The 14,098-nt window shown below is 44.4% G+C and overlaps 1 protein-coding gene across 7 annotated transcripts in view; it reads right to left on the bottom strand.

Moving 5' to 3' along the window:
- The window catches only part of APBA1 (amyloid beta precursor protein binding family A member 1), a 266,960-nt gene that overhangs the window by 83,182 nt on the left and 169,680 nt on the right, over positions 1-14,098 (bottom strand). For all 7 annotated transcript variants that reach the window (XM_071216689.1, XM_071216690.1, XM_058301690.2 and 4 more), the window contains one exon: positions 11,127-12,389. In XM_071216689.1, the coding sequence (XP_071072790.1) occupies positions 11,127-12,320 (1,194 nt within the window). In that variant the 5' untranslated portion in view covers positions 12,321-12,389. The remainder of the gene's footprint in view (positions 1-11,126; positions 12,390-14,098) is intronic.

The following is a 14,098-nucleotide window of genomic DNA, read 5'->3' as shown; positions in this document are numbered from 1 at the left end:
AAGAGTTTTTACACCTTATTAGGCAATGACTACAGCCCATGGCCAGCAGGAAGCAGTTACAGAAAAGAGATCATCTCCCTTCAGCACCCCTTTTAAATTAAAGGTGTGAACTCTTTAAGAGTAAAATAAAAGTAATAGATGGATCTGGAACCTGACTGGAAATCCACGTGAGTGCCAGTGGCAGCAGAATAACTGCAGGAGGCCCCTGCCCAAGATTCTGCTGTCCAGAATGAAAAGTTCTAAACTTCTAAAAACAGTCCTGGATGCTGTACTAAAGACTGATAAATAATCAATCAAGACAACAAACAGCCATCCACCTCATAGCTCCAACAATAATTATGCCAAAGCTTAGCAAGTAAACTTTGACAAAGGGGGGGAATGATGTGGGCTATGGGTGGAAGGCTCTGTGTCTCTTCAGAGATAACTAAGTTGTTTGACTTGTGGGTGTGGAACGGTAAGAGGCTGCAGTCCTGCCCTTAGGGACAGTGACAGCGGCTCCAGTCCCAGGAAATGTTTAACAATGCAAGGGCTATAAACTTTAAGTATTTAGGGGAAATGCAAAAACCAAGGCTTATCTAGAATGTCTGGAGTCCATGCTAAAAGCTTACCTAAGATGTGGAAGAGATATATGCTAATTGAAGCCTATTGAGAACTGAAACAAAGGGACCATTTGGCCTTTCCTCTCTGTATAAAAGACGTTTGAAAATCTTGTTCAGGGCTCGGGATTCAAACTGAACGCTCCCGAGTCCGGCCGGCCGTCAATAAACCATTTTTCCTTCTCAAAATCATTCCTGAGTCCTGGCCTCTCTATACTCAAATAATTGAACTTCTCTTAAATTCCACAACAGTGGAAGTCGGGAAACCAGGGTCAGAGTACCCAACCAGGAAGGGCAGCATGGAGGGGCAGGTGAGGGACCTGAGGTTGGGGAAGAAGAGAAGGGAAACACCAGTAAAGTAAAGGTGAGGAAGGTGTGCCAAAGGCCAACTCCCCCTCGTTCACAGTTTGCTAATGACCAATCCTGAGTGAGGCAACTAATACCCCAAACTTGAGAATCTTACATCTCCAAAGTGGACTCATCTGCAAAATCATGTTGTAGCAGTTTGATATTGTTTATGAATTCCAAAAATAGATATTGGATTATGTTTGTGAACTGGTCAGTCCCTCCAGGCATATTAGAGTATATTGGATTCAGGGGTTTTGCTTTTACTTGATTAAATAATGATTAGGGTTTTGATTAGGCCACATCAGTAGGAGCTGAGTCCCTGCCCCCTTGGTGGGCATGGACTCACAGAGAAACTGCACCACAGAGAAGGGAGGTTGGAGTCTTGAGCTGGAGCCCTGGGAAGTAAGCACACAGAGGAGCTTGGTCATGAAGGAAGAGAGAAGGCCCTGGGAAGAGAAACAAGCTGTTCACCTAATAGTCTACAGCTGGCCATGTGCAGATAACAGAGCAGCTGAGCCTGGAGAGAAATGAACCCTGGGAAGGGAGGAATCCAGGAAGCCTGAACCCTGGTAGATGTTAGCAGCCATCTTGCTCCAACATGTGAAAATAGACTTTGATGAGGGAAGTAACTTATGCTTATGGTCTAGTAACTGTAAGCTTCTATCTCAAATACCCTTTATAAAAGCCAACAGATTTCTGGTATTTTGCATCAGCACTACTTTAGGCGACTAATACAGAATTTGGTATTGAGGAGTGGGGAAATGCTTTTGCAATTACTAAAATGCTGGAATGGTTTTTTAAATGGGTAAGGGGTATTTTCTAGAGGAATTGTGCGATGCTTAATTGAAAAAGCCTAGATTGCTTTGCAGAAACTGTTGGTAGCAATATGGAGCCTGACATTATTTTTATAAGGCCTTAGAAGGAAATAATTTTGAGATGGATGCTACCGAGACTTTTTATGATGCCTTAGACATAAATGATGAAACTATTATTGGAAACTGGAGGAAAGACAATCCCATGTTTTAAAGTCGCAGATAATTTCCCACCTCGTCTTTGGACAGCCAATGTCTCCTGGAAATTCATCAAGAACCTTCGCTGGATTTTCATTGGAGCCCTTGGTTTGCAGCCTGCCTGTGGAATCTGGACTTGTGCACCCCCACAGTCACAGGAGAGACTTATAAAATCACACACTGTTGACAGGTATCTCCTGTTGATTCTGTTTCCCCAGAGAACCCTGACTAATATACATGTGATAACTCTTTTTACAGGTGAGGAAACTGAAGCTGAGGATGAAAGTAGGTGATAATTCGAGATAATTGCAGATCAGCTGTAGGAAAAAGATTTAAATATAAGAATACATAATGCAGCTTCAGCACTGGGTGATAAGCCCTGAGAAAGATACAAGAGGAACCTGTCTTTGTCCTCCATAGGCCGATAGTGAATTACGTAGGTGAAAGGCTGATGTGTGTAAAACAAGTAGAAAGTAAGGTAATAAATAAATATCAATCTGTAGTCCACAGTCCAAGTCAGTGGTTACCAATTGTGGCTGGACCTCAGAAATACCTATGCCAAGACCCAACTTCCAGTGATTCTGATCAGGCAGTGTAGAACCCTGGAAACTCTATTTTTAATGAGTGGGGCCTTGACTTTATCGAATGAGAAAGTGATCTGGACGAAGGTGAGCACCAGTGTGGTAAGAAGCGAGGTATGGAGACACATCTGGATAAGCAGAAGCACAATTGGAAATTTTGTGACCTCAAGGCCAAAGAGGAAGGGAAGTCCAGGCCATGGGTGGTCTTAAATGCCAAAGGAGTCAGCTGATCTCAGGCTAGTGAGAAGTGCCTAATTATACCTGGAATTTGCACAAAGAATTACTTCCTGGGGGAATTTCTTTGACTTTGCCCAAAGAGAATTAGATTCCCAGACTGATTTGCCCTCACAGCTCCAGTGAAATGTTGTCGAAGACAGTGCCTGCCAGGCCAAGGCCCCTGGGCCACATGAAGTCTATTTTCAGCCATTCCATCTGAAACTGAGGCCAAAATATCCAGCCAAGCTCCAAGTTTTCTTTGATCCATTCCCAGCCTTGTTTATATAATGTCTGAGTCTGACTAAAGAGGTCAGTTAGGTGGACCAAGTGGGCAGGTGAGTGCCTGTTGTCTCAAGTTTGGGAAACAGAGGGAGAGAAAAATTGCTAGTGGGATTCTTCAGGAGAGGGAGGTGGGCCTTTTTTTTTTTTTTCATTTTTTAAAAATATTACATTAAAAAAATATGAAGTCCCATTCAACCCCACCGCCCCCTCCCCCCACTCCCCCCACAGCAACACTCTCTCCCATCATCATGACACATCCATTGCATTTGGTAAGTACATCTCTGGGCATCGCTGTACCTCATGGTCAATGGTCCACATCATAGGGTGGGCCTTTTTTAAAAATAAAATAACATCCTCTCTGTGGCTGCTCTTAAGAAAACAGCCAGTGAATATTGTGTTTCAAAGAAAGTAGAGTGAGAAGTACATTTTTGTATTTAGAACATGCTGCCAGTTACACTTGTAATGGGAATATTTCTCATTTTAAAGATGCCATGTTTATAGACAACTTTCATTTCATAACCCACAGGGATCACAAGGGCCTCTGGATTTAACAGGGTTATACTAATATAAGGAATTCAAGTATCGATGATATGCCTGTTCCTCTTCCTGTACTTTCCTTCCCCTCCAACATAGCCCCAGTCCACCTATCAGAGAAAGCAGCAAGTGTCACAGTGGTGGGAGACTCCTGGGATGTTTCTGGAGCCCCAATGTATTAATCGAGCATGTCAGACACTTGCACTTGGCCCTTGGTACTGCATTCGAATCCAAAAGCGATAAAATTCTCTCTGCCTAAATTGCCCATTTTCTCTCCGTTGCTTGTCATATCATTTCTTGGCACGGTCCCTCTCTGGTCAGACAATCCATTAAAAAGTTGAGAAAGATTCCCTTTGGGAGTGGGGTCAGGCAAAGCAGAAAAAATTGGAACCCGTGGTTAAAAAAAAAATCAATCTTTCCCATCACTTACTTTCATTCTACAGAGCACAAAGTAATTGGAGAACTTGCCTTCTGCTGTGCAGATCATATGACAAGTTTTGCTCCAGTGATTCTGAGATGGCAATGGCCTCAAGTCAGGGGAGAGATGCCTGTCTCAAGCTTAACTAGCAGGTGAGACTCTAAAAGCGAGTTTAAATAATCAGATACACTACTTCAGGTCCAGGAGGGCAAAGCAAAGTAAACATTCTTCTATTTCCTTTTGTTTTTGTTTTTATGATTCAAATGAATCATTTGCAAAGGGATTTCAAGGTCAAGCCTATGCATTTTGAAGTTGCAACTGTAAGATCATTACATTAAAAAAAAAAGATTCAGGGGAAGTGGATTTAGCTCAACTGATAGAGCATCCACCTACCATATGGGAGGTCCAGGGTTCAAACTCAAGGCCTCCTGACCCGTGTGGTGAGCTGGCCCAAGCACAGTGCTACTGCGTGCAAGGAGTGCCATGCCATGTAGGGGTGTCCCCCACGTGAGGGAGCCCCACACCAGGAGTGTGCCCCATAAGGAGAGCCGCCCCACGTGAAAAAAAGCGCAGCATGCCCAGGAGTGGCATCGCACACATGGAGAGCTGATGCAGCAAGATGACGCAACAAAAAGAAACAGATTCCCTGTGCCACTGACAAGAATGCAAGCGGACACAGAAGAACACACAGCAAATGGAGACAGAGCAGACAATGGGGCAGCGAGGGAGAGAGAAAAAAAAGACTCAGGTCACATTAAGTCCTCTCAGTTCACAGAAAAATGGCTCTTTTTTTGTTATTGACAAATAAGTTCTGTTAGTTACAGCGTTACTTCCCACTGGCAGGGGTACAACAGTTTACCGTTGATTGTAAGTTGGAGAATAGGCCATTAAACACATGCTGGCAAGGGATAGCATCTCAAAAACATTTCTTCCTGAACTAAAAATGAGTAACCTAAATCAGTAAGCAAACCAGAGGAGAAAGCAACGCACCCACATCTGACTTCTGCAGGCCTCATGTCCAGGACAGATGTCAGTGGTTTCCAAATTCTAGGCCCACAGCTCCTGAACTCTTCAGGTGTCTCATGGTCAAGGTGTAAATCCACTTACCAGTTAGTGTTGTTCACTTTAAGTAGTACAGCCCCTGATTTGTCTTACTTTTTATTTCTTTACTCTTATGTCTGTAACATAAGCCAAATGAAAATGTGTATGCATAACACTGCATGACCTGAAAATGAAAAACTCACTCTCATTTACCATACAACATAGTTAATAAAGCATTCTATATACACAAGTGTTTGTCTTTCTCTAATTTTCCAAGAAAATGGTAACAGTGAAAAGATTCCTTTGTACAGTGTTTGACCTCTGAATGAGTCCAACTCTTTTACATTTTTCATTTAAAGAGAAGGCATGGATAGTTTTAAGTCAAACAACACATTAAGACTCATGGCAAAAACTGAAGTCCTTCTCCACCTCTCCCCTCTCCATAGCCCCATTCCCAACTCTTCTAGCACTCTCTTCTGGTATTTACTGTCATATTCATAAATATCATACCTCCACACCTTGAATTTTCAATTTTTGACATTATCTCTTAGCTTCCTACTACAAAAGATTACGAGTTATCCCTTTTACACTATCCTTCCCTCATCCTCTGAATATTACAATTTTTGGTTAATTAATATTTGTTTGCTTTCTGAAGATGATCCATATATTCTTCCTTGCTGAGCCTCGTGCATATTATTGCCTGTAGGAAAACTGTTTTTAGTGAGGTAAATAACAGCTGTTTTTCCATTTGCTTAGTTTTCTATGTACTGGTCAATAATTTATGCCAAAAGCTTCTAAAACAATCTAACACTCCTTTCAGTGTAAACATATCAGGATATTTCTCACTTCCACTCCTTCTGGAAACCTCTCACCTGGAGCTGTCCAATCTCTGGTCCACACTGGACTGGTTGCTACCTGGCCTTCCACACAGCTGTCATCTGGGGGCTTCCCTTCCCAACCACCCCTGGAGATTGTCTTGTCTCTCTTCCCTGGAGCTCACATCTTCCTTCTTGGTTTAAGCTCCCATTTTGATGGTGTACATCATCTAGTAGCTTCCTGAGAAAGAGTGCATGGGAAGTAAATTTTCTGGGACCCTGAATATCTGAAAACATCTTTTTTTTTTTTTTTTTTTTTTTAAAGATTTATTTTTTATTTATGTAATTCCCTTCCCCTCCCCGGGTTGTCTGTTTTCTGTGTCTTTTTGCTGCGTCTTGTTTCTTTGTCCGCTTCTGTTGTCGTCAGTGGCACAGGAAGTGTGGGTGGCGCCATTCCTCGACAGGCTGCTCCTTCCTTCGCGCTGGGCGGCTCTCCTTACGGGGTGCACTCCTTGCGCGTGGGGCTCCCCTACGCGGGGGACACCCCTGCGTGGCACGGCACTCCTTGCGCACATCAGCACTGCGCATGGGCCAGCTCCACACGGGTCAAGGAGGACCGGGGTTTGAACCGCAGACCTCCCATGTGGTAGACGGACGCCCTAACCACTGGGCCAAAGTCCGTTTCCCCATGAAAACATCTTTATATTATTTTCACATTGTGGAGATTAGCTTTGGTGCAGGCTTTCCAGCTTCCAGTGTTGGTTTTGAGAAGTCCAACACCATCATGACTCCTGATCATTTGTAACCTGTTTTTACCTCTCTGAAAGTCTGTAGGATCTTCTATTTCTCCCTTCTGCTCTGAAATTTCTGTGGGTCTTTTCCTTTCTTGTTAGGAAGCCAATAGACTCTTTCAATCTAGAAATTCTCACGTCCTTCAGTTCTAGGAAATAGTCTTTTAAAAATTTCCCTATTTAGTTATGTTCTTACTATTTTATATCCTTTTGTCTTATTGTTCTGCTTTCTGGAAAATTTTCTCAATGTTGTCTTCTAGCCTTCTACTGAAGATTTTTTTTTTTCCTGAAATTTAAAATTTCTGCTATCATTTTATGTTTAAGAGTTATTTTTGTTTTTGGACTGCTGTTTTTATTAAATTGGCATCCTGTGATGGGAAAGTTTTGCTAATGGATTGTGGTGATGGTAGCACAATATTATGAACATAATAACAACACTGAATTATATTTGAATATGGTTAAAGGGGGGAAGTTTTAGGTTATATATATATATGTTACTAGAATAGAAATTTTAAAACATCCATGGAACTGTAAAACAGAGAGCCCTAAGGTAAACCATGGACTACAGTTAATAGTAAAATTATAAAAATGTGCTTTCATCAATTGTAACAAATGTACTGCATTAATGCAATGTATTAATAATAGGGGAATTTAGGGGGACCCTATATTTCTCTAATTTTAAAAAATGGCACCCTGTAAACCAGTAACTTCTCTAATTAAAAAAAATGGCTGCCTGTTCTAATTTAGAGACTCCCTTATCTTCACCTACCTTTCTGAGAATATTGATTATAAGTGTTTTATAGTTTTCTCCTGCTTTGAGCACTGCCCCTTCTTTCTTTCCTCCAAGTTCCCTTTCCCATTTGCTTTTTTCATGTCTTTGTTTTTCATGTCAGAGATGTTCTTCAAATGTCTGGGGATCCCTTGTCCATTCATATTTAAGAGTGGATCCCCCAAAGCCTACTAGAAGACTTGTGAGTGGCAGTAATCTTCTCCATGGGGGGGGATCTGATGGGGACCCAGGTGTAGAGCTGAGAAACCCCAAACATCAGTATCTGTTTTTTCTCTTGGGCCTTTCGGTTTTCTCAGAGAGAAATACACTGATCTGTTGGGGACTGGTTGGGTATGGGGGTTGTCTAAGCCTGACAGCTGGTATTCACAGGGTCTCACTGCCGAGCAGGCCGTTTTCTATAAGGCAACTCATTCCATTTTTCAGCTGTTGCTAGTGTCCCGGAGCTTCAGAGCTTATAGTAAACCTTCTGTCTATCTTCAGTCTCTCTGAGACTGTGACTTTCTCTACTCAGAATGATTTTGTTGCTAAAGAGAGACCCAGAGACTGTGCAATTAACTTTTCAGAACTAGTTATTCATTATCAGTGTTTTTAGAGGAGTCTGGGAGGTAGTTTTCAAACATATACCAGGAAAAGAGAAACTCTTTACTAGAAGCAAAGTACTTATGATAAGTATTTTTTTAAAGTTTTTAGAAAATAATTATTTTTACTTGGTACTGCATGCTTAATATGTGCTCAATAAGTTCTTGCTAATGAGCAGTCCTAGTTTTATATGTGTCCAATTCAGTAGCAAACAAGTCGTTTGCAAAAAGAGAAGAGGGAAAATGCTGCTGAAGTCCTAAGGGAATTATAAGAAGTGTTTAATTCTGGCGAGTGGTAATACAGGTGTTTTTAATTTTCTTCTTTTTTGCTTAATTGTAGTTTCTTATCCTGCCATATTGAGAATGCAGAGCTTTTGTAAGAATAATTTTGCCATAATCATAGTGGGACAGGCCCTTTTTAAAAAAACCTTATCTGTGCTAATAAAAGACTTTGTAAAGTCTCAAATCCACAGCCTCTGAGTGGGGAAACTGCCCACATGGTAACGCTTTTTCTTTTCAGTCAGTAGTGTTTAATCTTTGACATGCTTAAGAATCTCAGAGGGAATTTACCTAACAAAAACAATACAATAAACCAGCCCACTGGGTTCCAACTCAGGTATTCTGATTTGGAAAGGAAGGGTAGGAATCTGCAATTAAGTCCCTCCATGACCACATTTCAGGAACACACTGCTTTTAATTGTGCTTTTCCATTCCCTACAGCAGCATACAAGGAATGAACATTCAGTAAATATTTTTTGATACTAAGGAGGGAAATCAACAGAAAAACAAACATACACATATTCCCCAACACACACACATGCAAATACCAAAGGAGTAGCAAATAAAGGTCTTTCCTATTACGATGGCATGAGATATGAAATACAACCCATAAATTCAAATGCCTTAAAAATGACTGTTAGAATATTTCAAAGCACAGGTTTTTGGTTTTGTTTTAACTACTTTGTTTTAACCCAGTGAGCCCTAATTCTCCAATTTCTTTGCATCCAGCTGAATTTCAGATACATGGGTTTTTAAAGCACCATTCAATGGCCTAGGATCCATTCTAACTTTTGAATGGAATATCAGGCAAGAGGGTTAAGTTTATCCAGTCCAAGTGAACTGAAGCAACCTGGGCCTTCCCCGGCTGTGCTGCGGGCTCCGCAGGAAGCGGCACAGGCAGCTGGTTAAGCCAGCTAAGTACACTTCGTTACGTGGGTCATTTCAAGGAGCTGGCACGTGGGAAAGCAGAAGGAAGAGGCCAGCACCTGGATGGAGTGCTCATGCAGCACTTTCTCTGATGGCTTTCTACGTTTCTAAAAGGATGTAGAACCTGGGTCCTTGCCAGCTCCCAACTTTTGAAAAGCTGTTCCATTTCTGCTTCATTTGCAAAATCCTTGCTCTAAGCCCTCCTAGTGGGAAAACCCGGGGAACAGCTGGAAGTCAAGGAGAAATCTACCCACAAGCAGACCTGGCTTGTAACTAAATCTGAAACCTGGAAAACTAGACACAGGGCATCTCTGAACTCACTGACCCAATGCCGCCCCCTAGCTGGGGAGGACGCAGTTCGCTGGCTGTACGGCTTTCCAACCTTTCCTTAGAGACGCGAGCCCTTTAACCAGCTAACGGCAAATGCTGACTGTTGCTAGGAGAGGAGGTGAATGATACCTCTCTGGCCTTGGGTAGCCCTTTATTATATAAGTAAAATGAACAAACAGCTTACAATAATGGTTTCTCACTCCAAAAAACATACTGAGAAACAGCCTGGTGCAATCATAAAATGCAGAAGTAAATGTAATCGAATTTAACCTCCTGCCCCTTTCTTTTACTCCAATCTCCAATTTTAAATGAAATTGCTTAAAAATTATTCGAGAGAATGGCAAAGTAAGAGTTACAGCAGAAAGAATATTTGTGGCAAGGTAGTCGGGGCAAAGGTTAGTCTTCCTGATTTATTTTGAACAGATTGTGACACCACTGCTTGCTAGGCTATCAAATTTCTTAGGTATTTCAAAAATGGAAAATAAAATGTCAACAGGGGCAGCAATAGTTTTCTGTAGCTTTTCACAATAAAGCACAATTGGATTTACAGCCAAAAAAAAGACCCCTGTCTTTTGTGAAGAGGGGAGGATGCCCTGGTACCACCAGAACAGAAATTTAAGCACATACTGAAACCCACAAGGAGGCACAGGAGGTGGAAGAAACCGCAGAAACCCCCCCGCAGGAAAGGGCCCAGAAGGATTTCCTCTAGCTGTCCCAAATCTTTAAGGGACTGGTTTAAAGAAGTGCTTCTCAAATTGTGGTCTTAGGGCCCAGCAATGTCAGCACCACCTGGGAACTTGTGAGCGACAATGCTGAGCTTTACCAGAACCTTTAAGAAAGCCCCATCCTTGTGTTCCAGGGTCAGCTCGCTGCAAAGAGCCACCCTCCCCTCTGGATAAGATTCACAAGTGGCCCCCGTGTTCATCTATTACAAGGTTTGACACAGATCCACCAAATTCCCACTCTCTGCCTTATAAATGATTCCCAAAACAAAATGCTTGTTAACCAAATGGGTTAAGCTCCTCTTCTTTCCCAACATCCCTGAACTATGGGCACCCTACAACCCCTCCTTACCTGCCCCTCCTGGAACAGGCTGGCCTCACAGTAAATCATTCTTCTGAGATACTATCCTATCAAGCCACCCATTCATCCCACTTTCTCACACCCAGTTCTTTTTAGCCTTGTTCACTGTTCCCTATAAAAGAAAAACCCTCTTAGAGCAAATTTTATGGTCACGATTTGCAATCTTTTTAAATTTTCACATTATAAATGCAATTTCCTGGGCCTTAGCCCAGACTTTCTGAATCAGAAAGGATCTATTTCTTAGGGAGCCCTCTAGGTACAGTCTGAGAACAATTGATTGACAGTAATTCCTCTAAGTGATACTCGCCTTTCAGCACTTACTCTCTCCTACTTGTGCAACATTCAGTGGGGCTTCGGTGCAAGCCGTTTCTGAGGCTTAGGGTGGGTACCATCTCCACAGTTTATTTATCCCATAGTCATTTCCCAGTGGCAAACAGGGCCACAGGGCACATCTATCCCCTCCCAGTCAAGGACCAAGCACAGCAAGCCCAAAAGGCACATACTTACATCTCCATCTACCGGCCTCTGGTCGTCACAGTCTCTGGTGGGGCTAATGTCCTGGCGCATGACCCAGATGGGCTCTTTGGGCTCGTCGGGGGTGTAAGGCGAACGGATGGTCCTGGTTTTCACCTCCTCGATGGCTTCCTTGATGTCCTTGATGGCCAGCGAGATGGCATCCCTCTTCTCCTTGCTGTACCGCTGCACCACCTCGCCGCCGCCCGCACTGCCCGCCGCCCACGGCCCTCCTGGGCCCTGCAGCCCGGGGCTGTCGGGGCGGCCGCCGCCCGGGGTCGGGGCGCGCTCCAGGTCCTGCTCGGCCTCGGGCATGTCCTCGGCCACCTTGTCGAGGCTCTGTGAGCTCATGCTCTGCTTGACCTCGGCCACAATCTGGTCGATGTCCTCCTCCTGCTCGTAGCTGTCCATGCGCGGGTAGGGGGCGAATTCGGCCTCCTTCTCGGGGCTGTCGGACTCGCCGTCGGAGCGCTCGTCGTAGTGGTGCAGCCGCGCGCCCAGGGCCTCCTGGCGGTACGCGGCGGCCTCGTCGTGCTCCTGCTCGTACAGCCGCAGGCCGTCGCGCGCCTCCAGCTCTGGGGCGTCCCCGATCTCCTCGTACACGTGCTCCTGGAGGCCCCCGTAGTCGGCGTACGGCTCGGCGTAGGGCTCGTCCTCGCCGCGGTGGAAGAGCCGGTGCGTGTACACGTAGCCCGAGTAGGCCGCGTTCATGGCCTCCTCGTGCTCCAGCGAGTGGAAGTGCAGGTGGTTGGGCAGCGCGCGGCGGTGCGCGGCCTCGGCGTGCTCGGCCTCCGCCTGCTCCGTGTACTCCTCGGCCTCGGGCCGGTACTGCACGGCGTAGGCGCTCTCGTCCTCCGCGTCCTGCGCGCGCTCCGCGTCGTAGCCGTCGCGCGCCGCAGCGATCACGTCGCCCTCGGCCGTGTCCGTGTGGTTGTGGAAGCCACTCTCCGTGCTGGCCGAGCGCGCCAGGCTCTCCCCGCGCTCCTCGTCCTCCTGCTGCTGCCCAGGTCGGGGGCGGGGGTCCTCAACGGCCCGCCCGCGCGGGGGGCGGCCCGCATAGTGCTGCCGCGGCTGCTGCTCCTCCTCCACCTCGGGGTGCTCCAGGTCGGCCTCCACCGACTCGTTCACCTCCCGGCCTGCCGCCTCCTCGGCCACCTCCACCTCCGCGGACCCCTCCAACTGGTTCATGGTGGGCGTCGGGGAAGGCTAGGAGACAGGCTGGGCCGGCTCACTGAACTCTCATTTTGTTCCAGCAGCCTAGAAAAAAGCAAGACGGGAAGGGCTTGTTAACAGTAGTTCAGATTGTTGAGAGCCAGGTACGAAGATAACCATAAAAACAGCTGCTATTGATCCTCCCGGATCTGGGTCAATTAAAAATTACTGCAAATTTAAGCTAAATCTTACAGCCCATATTTCATTTTCTTCTTGTATCATAATTTGTAATTACATATCTCCTTGTTTAATTGCTTAGTGGCTTTCCCCCTTCTCCTCCCCTCAGACTGAGCTCTTCTGAGCGCTTTGCTCTCCACTATGCTTAGTAGAACTCAGTTTCCATTTTTGAGCATTTCTGAGCATATGAATAAAAAGCACTGCCGAACTGAATGGGTCAGTTGGCACATTTTCCATCTGCTAAAGGAGAAATCTCTCTCAGTAAAAGTAGAGTCCTAGATTTTTTGGAAAGAATTCTTTAAATAAATTTCAGGGGAAAAAAATCTTGAGATATTTGGACGCCATTGCTGTCGATACAAATAAGGGGGGTGCTGAGCCATCAGTGGGTTCCAGTCTGGCTCTGTTACTTCCGGCAGGCAGCTTAATTTTCTGGACCTCTGTGAGACTAAACTCATTTCCTAAATGCCCTAAATGGCATTAGCAGCTATTACATAGGGGGGAAAGGCTCCATGGTCAAATAAGTTTGGGAAACGCTGACTTAGAGTTAACTTTCCCTTGTGAACATTCAAGGAGGGGGTGATGTAGAATACAGGATTTCCCAAACAGATAACAGATGATATAGGATACAGATTTTTGCTGGAGGCAGTGCTCTGTTAAATACACTTAAACTCTAGCTGATTTCTCATACTCACTTCCTGTACACCCTGGATCTAAAATTCTATAACTCTATGAAATACCATTATAACCGGAACTAGATAACATGGCTATTTAAAACTATGTATATGGGTAGGTCTCTTTACCTATTTCCAGGGAAACTAGTATTAAATAGATAGATGTGGTTTCAACCTCCCTCAATTCTAATCACAAAATGACTCTAGTGTATAATCTATTTACCATGTATGGAAACAGACACAAAGAATGAAAACTACAAAAATAGGTGGGGCATCTATGATTTTGAGACATTGGTGGCAAATGAGTTCAACATTATGTGTGAACTTTTCTCCTTGTGTTCTTGTGCAGAACCCATCTTATACATAGAAGACATGAAAACAAAGTAAGCCCTTAAATGTGATAGCAGAAAGCTTAGGGACATCTGTGTCTCTAATATTAGGATGCATTATATTCTGCTCAACTTCCTACCACAACCACAAGTTCCTTCCAGCACTATGATAGCCCCAGAAGTAAAGGAGTTACCAAGTTCACCTTCAAATAGAAGCATCATTCCCCCCCTCCCCCATTCTTTGATGGATCCAACCCTTGACTGACACTCATTGAAAGAAAACAATCATAGTTTACCAGAGAAGAACAATCTTACTGCTTCCTCAATCGACAAGAGTACCACTTCATATAAATTAAGAGCCAGCCTTCCTTAAAAGATTGTGGCCTCTTCCCACTGACTCCTCAGAACAATGCTTATGGACTAAGTGTAAAAGTGTGTTTCAAAGGCAAGTATGAGTGCCCACTGAGACCGTGATGGATGGTGAGTGCTCTGAACAGAGGAGGCAAAAGTTGGTGTTGAGGGACAACTGGTTAAGTGGCCTCTAGAGGATCATGGAAAACACAAAACATGTTCAATG

Source organism: Dasypus novemcinctus, chromosome 8, assembly GCF_030445035.2.
Source record: "Dasypus novemcinctus isolate mDasNov1 chromosome 8, mDasNov1.1.hap2, whole genome shotgun sequence".
Lineage (NCBI taxonomy): Eukaryota > Metazoa > Chordata > Mammalia > Cingulata > Dasypodidae > Dasypus > Dasypus novemcinctus.
Note: the sequence above shows the minus strand (reverse complement) of the source record. Positions and strands in the feature narration are given on the sequence as shown.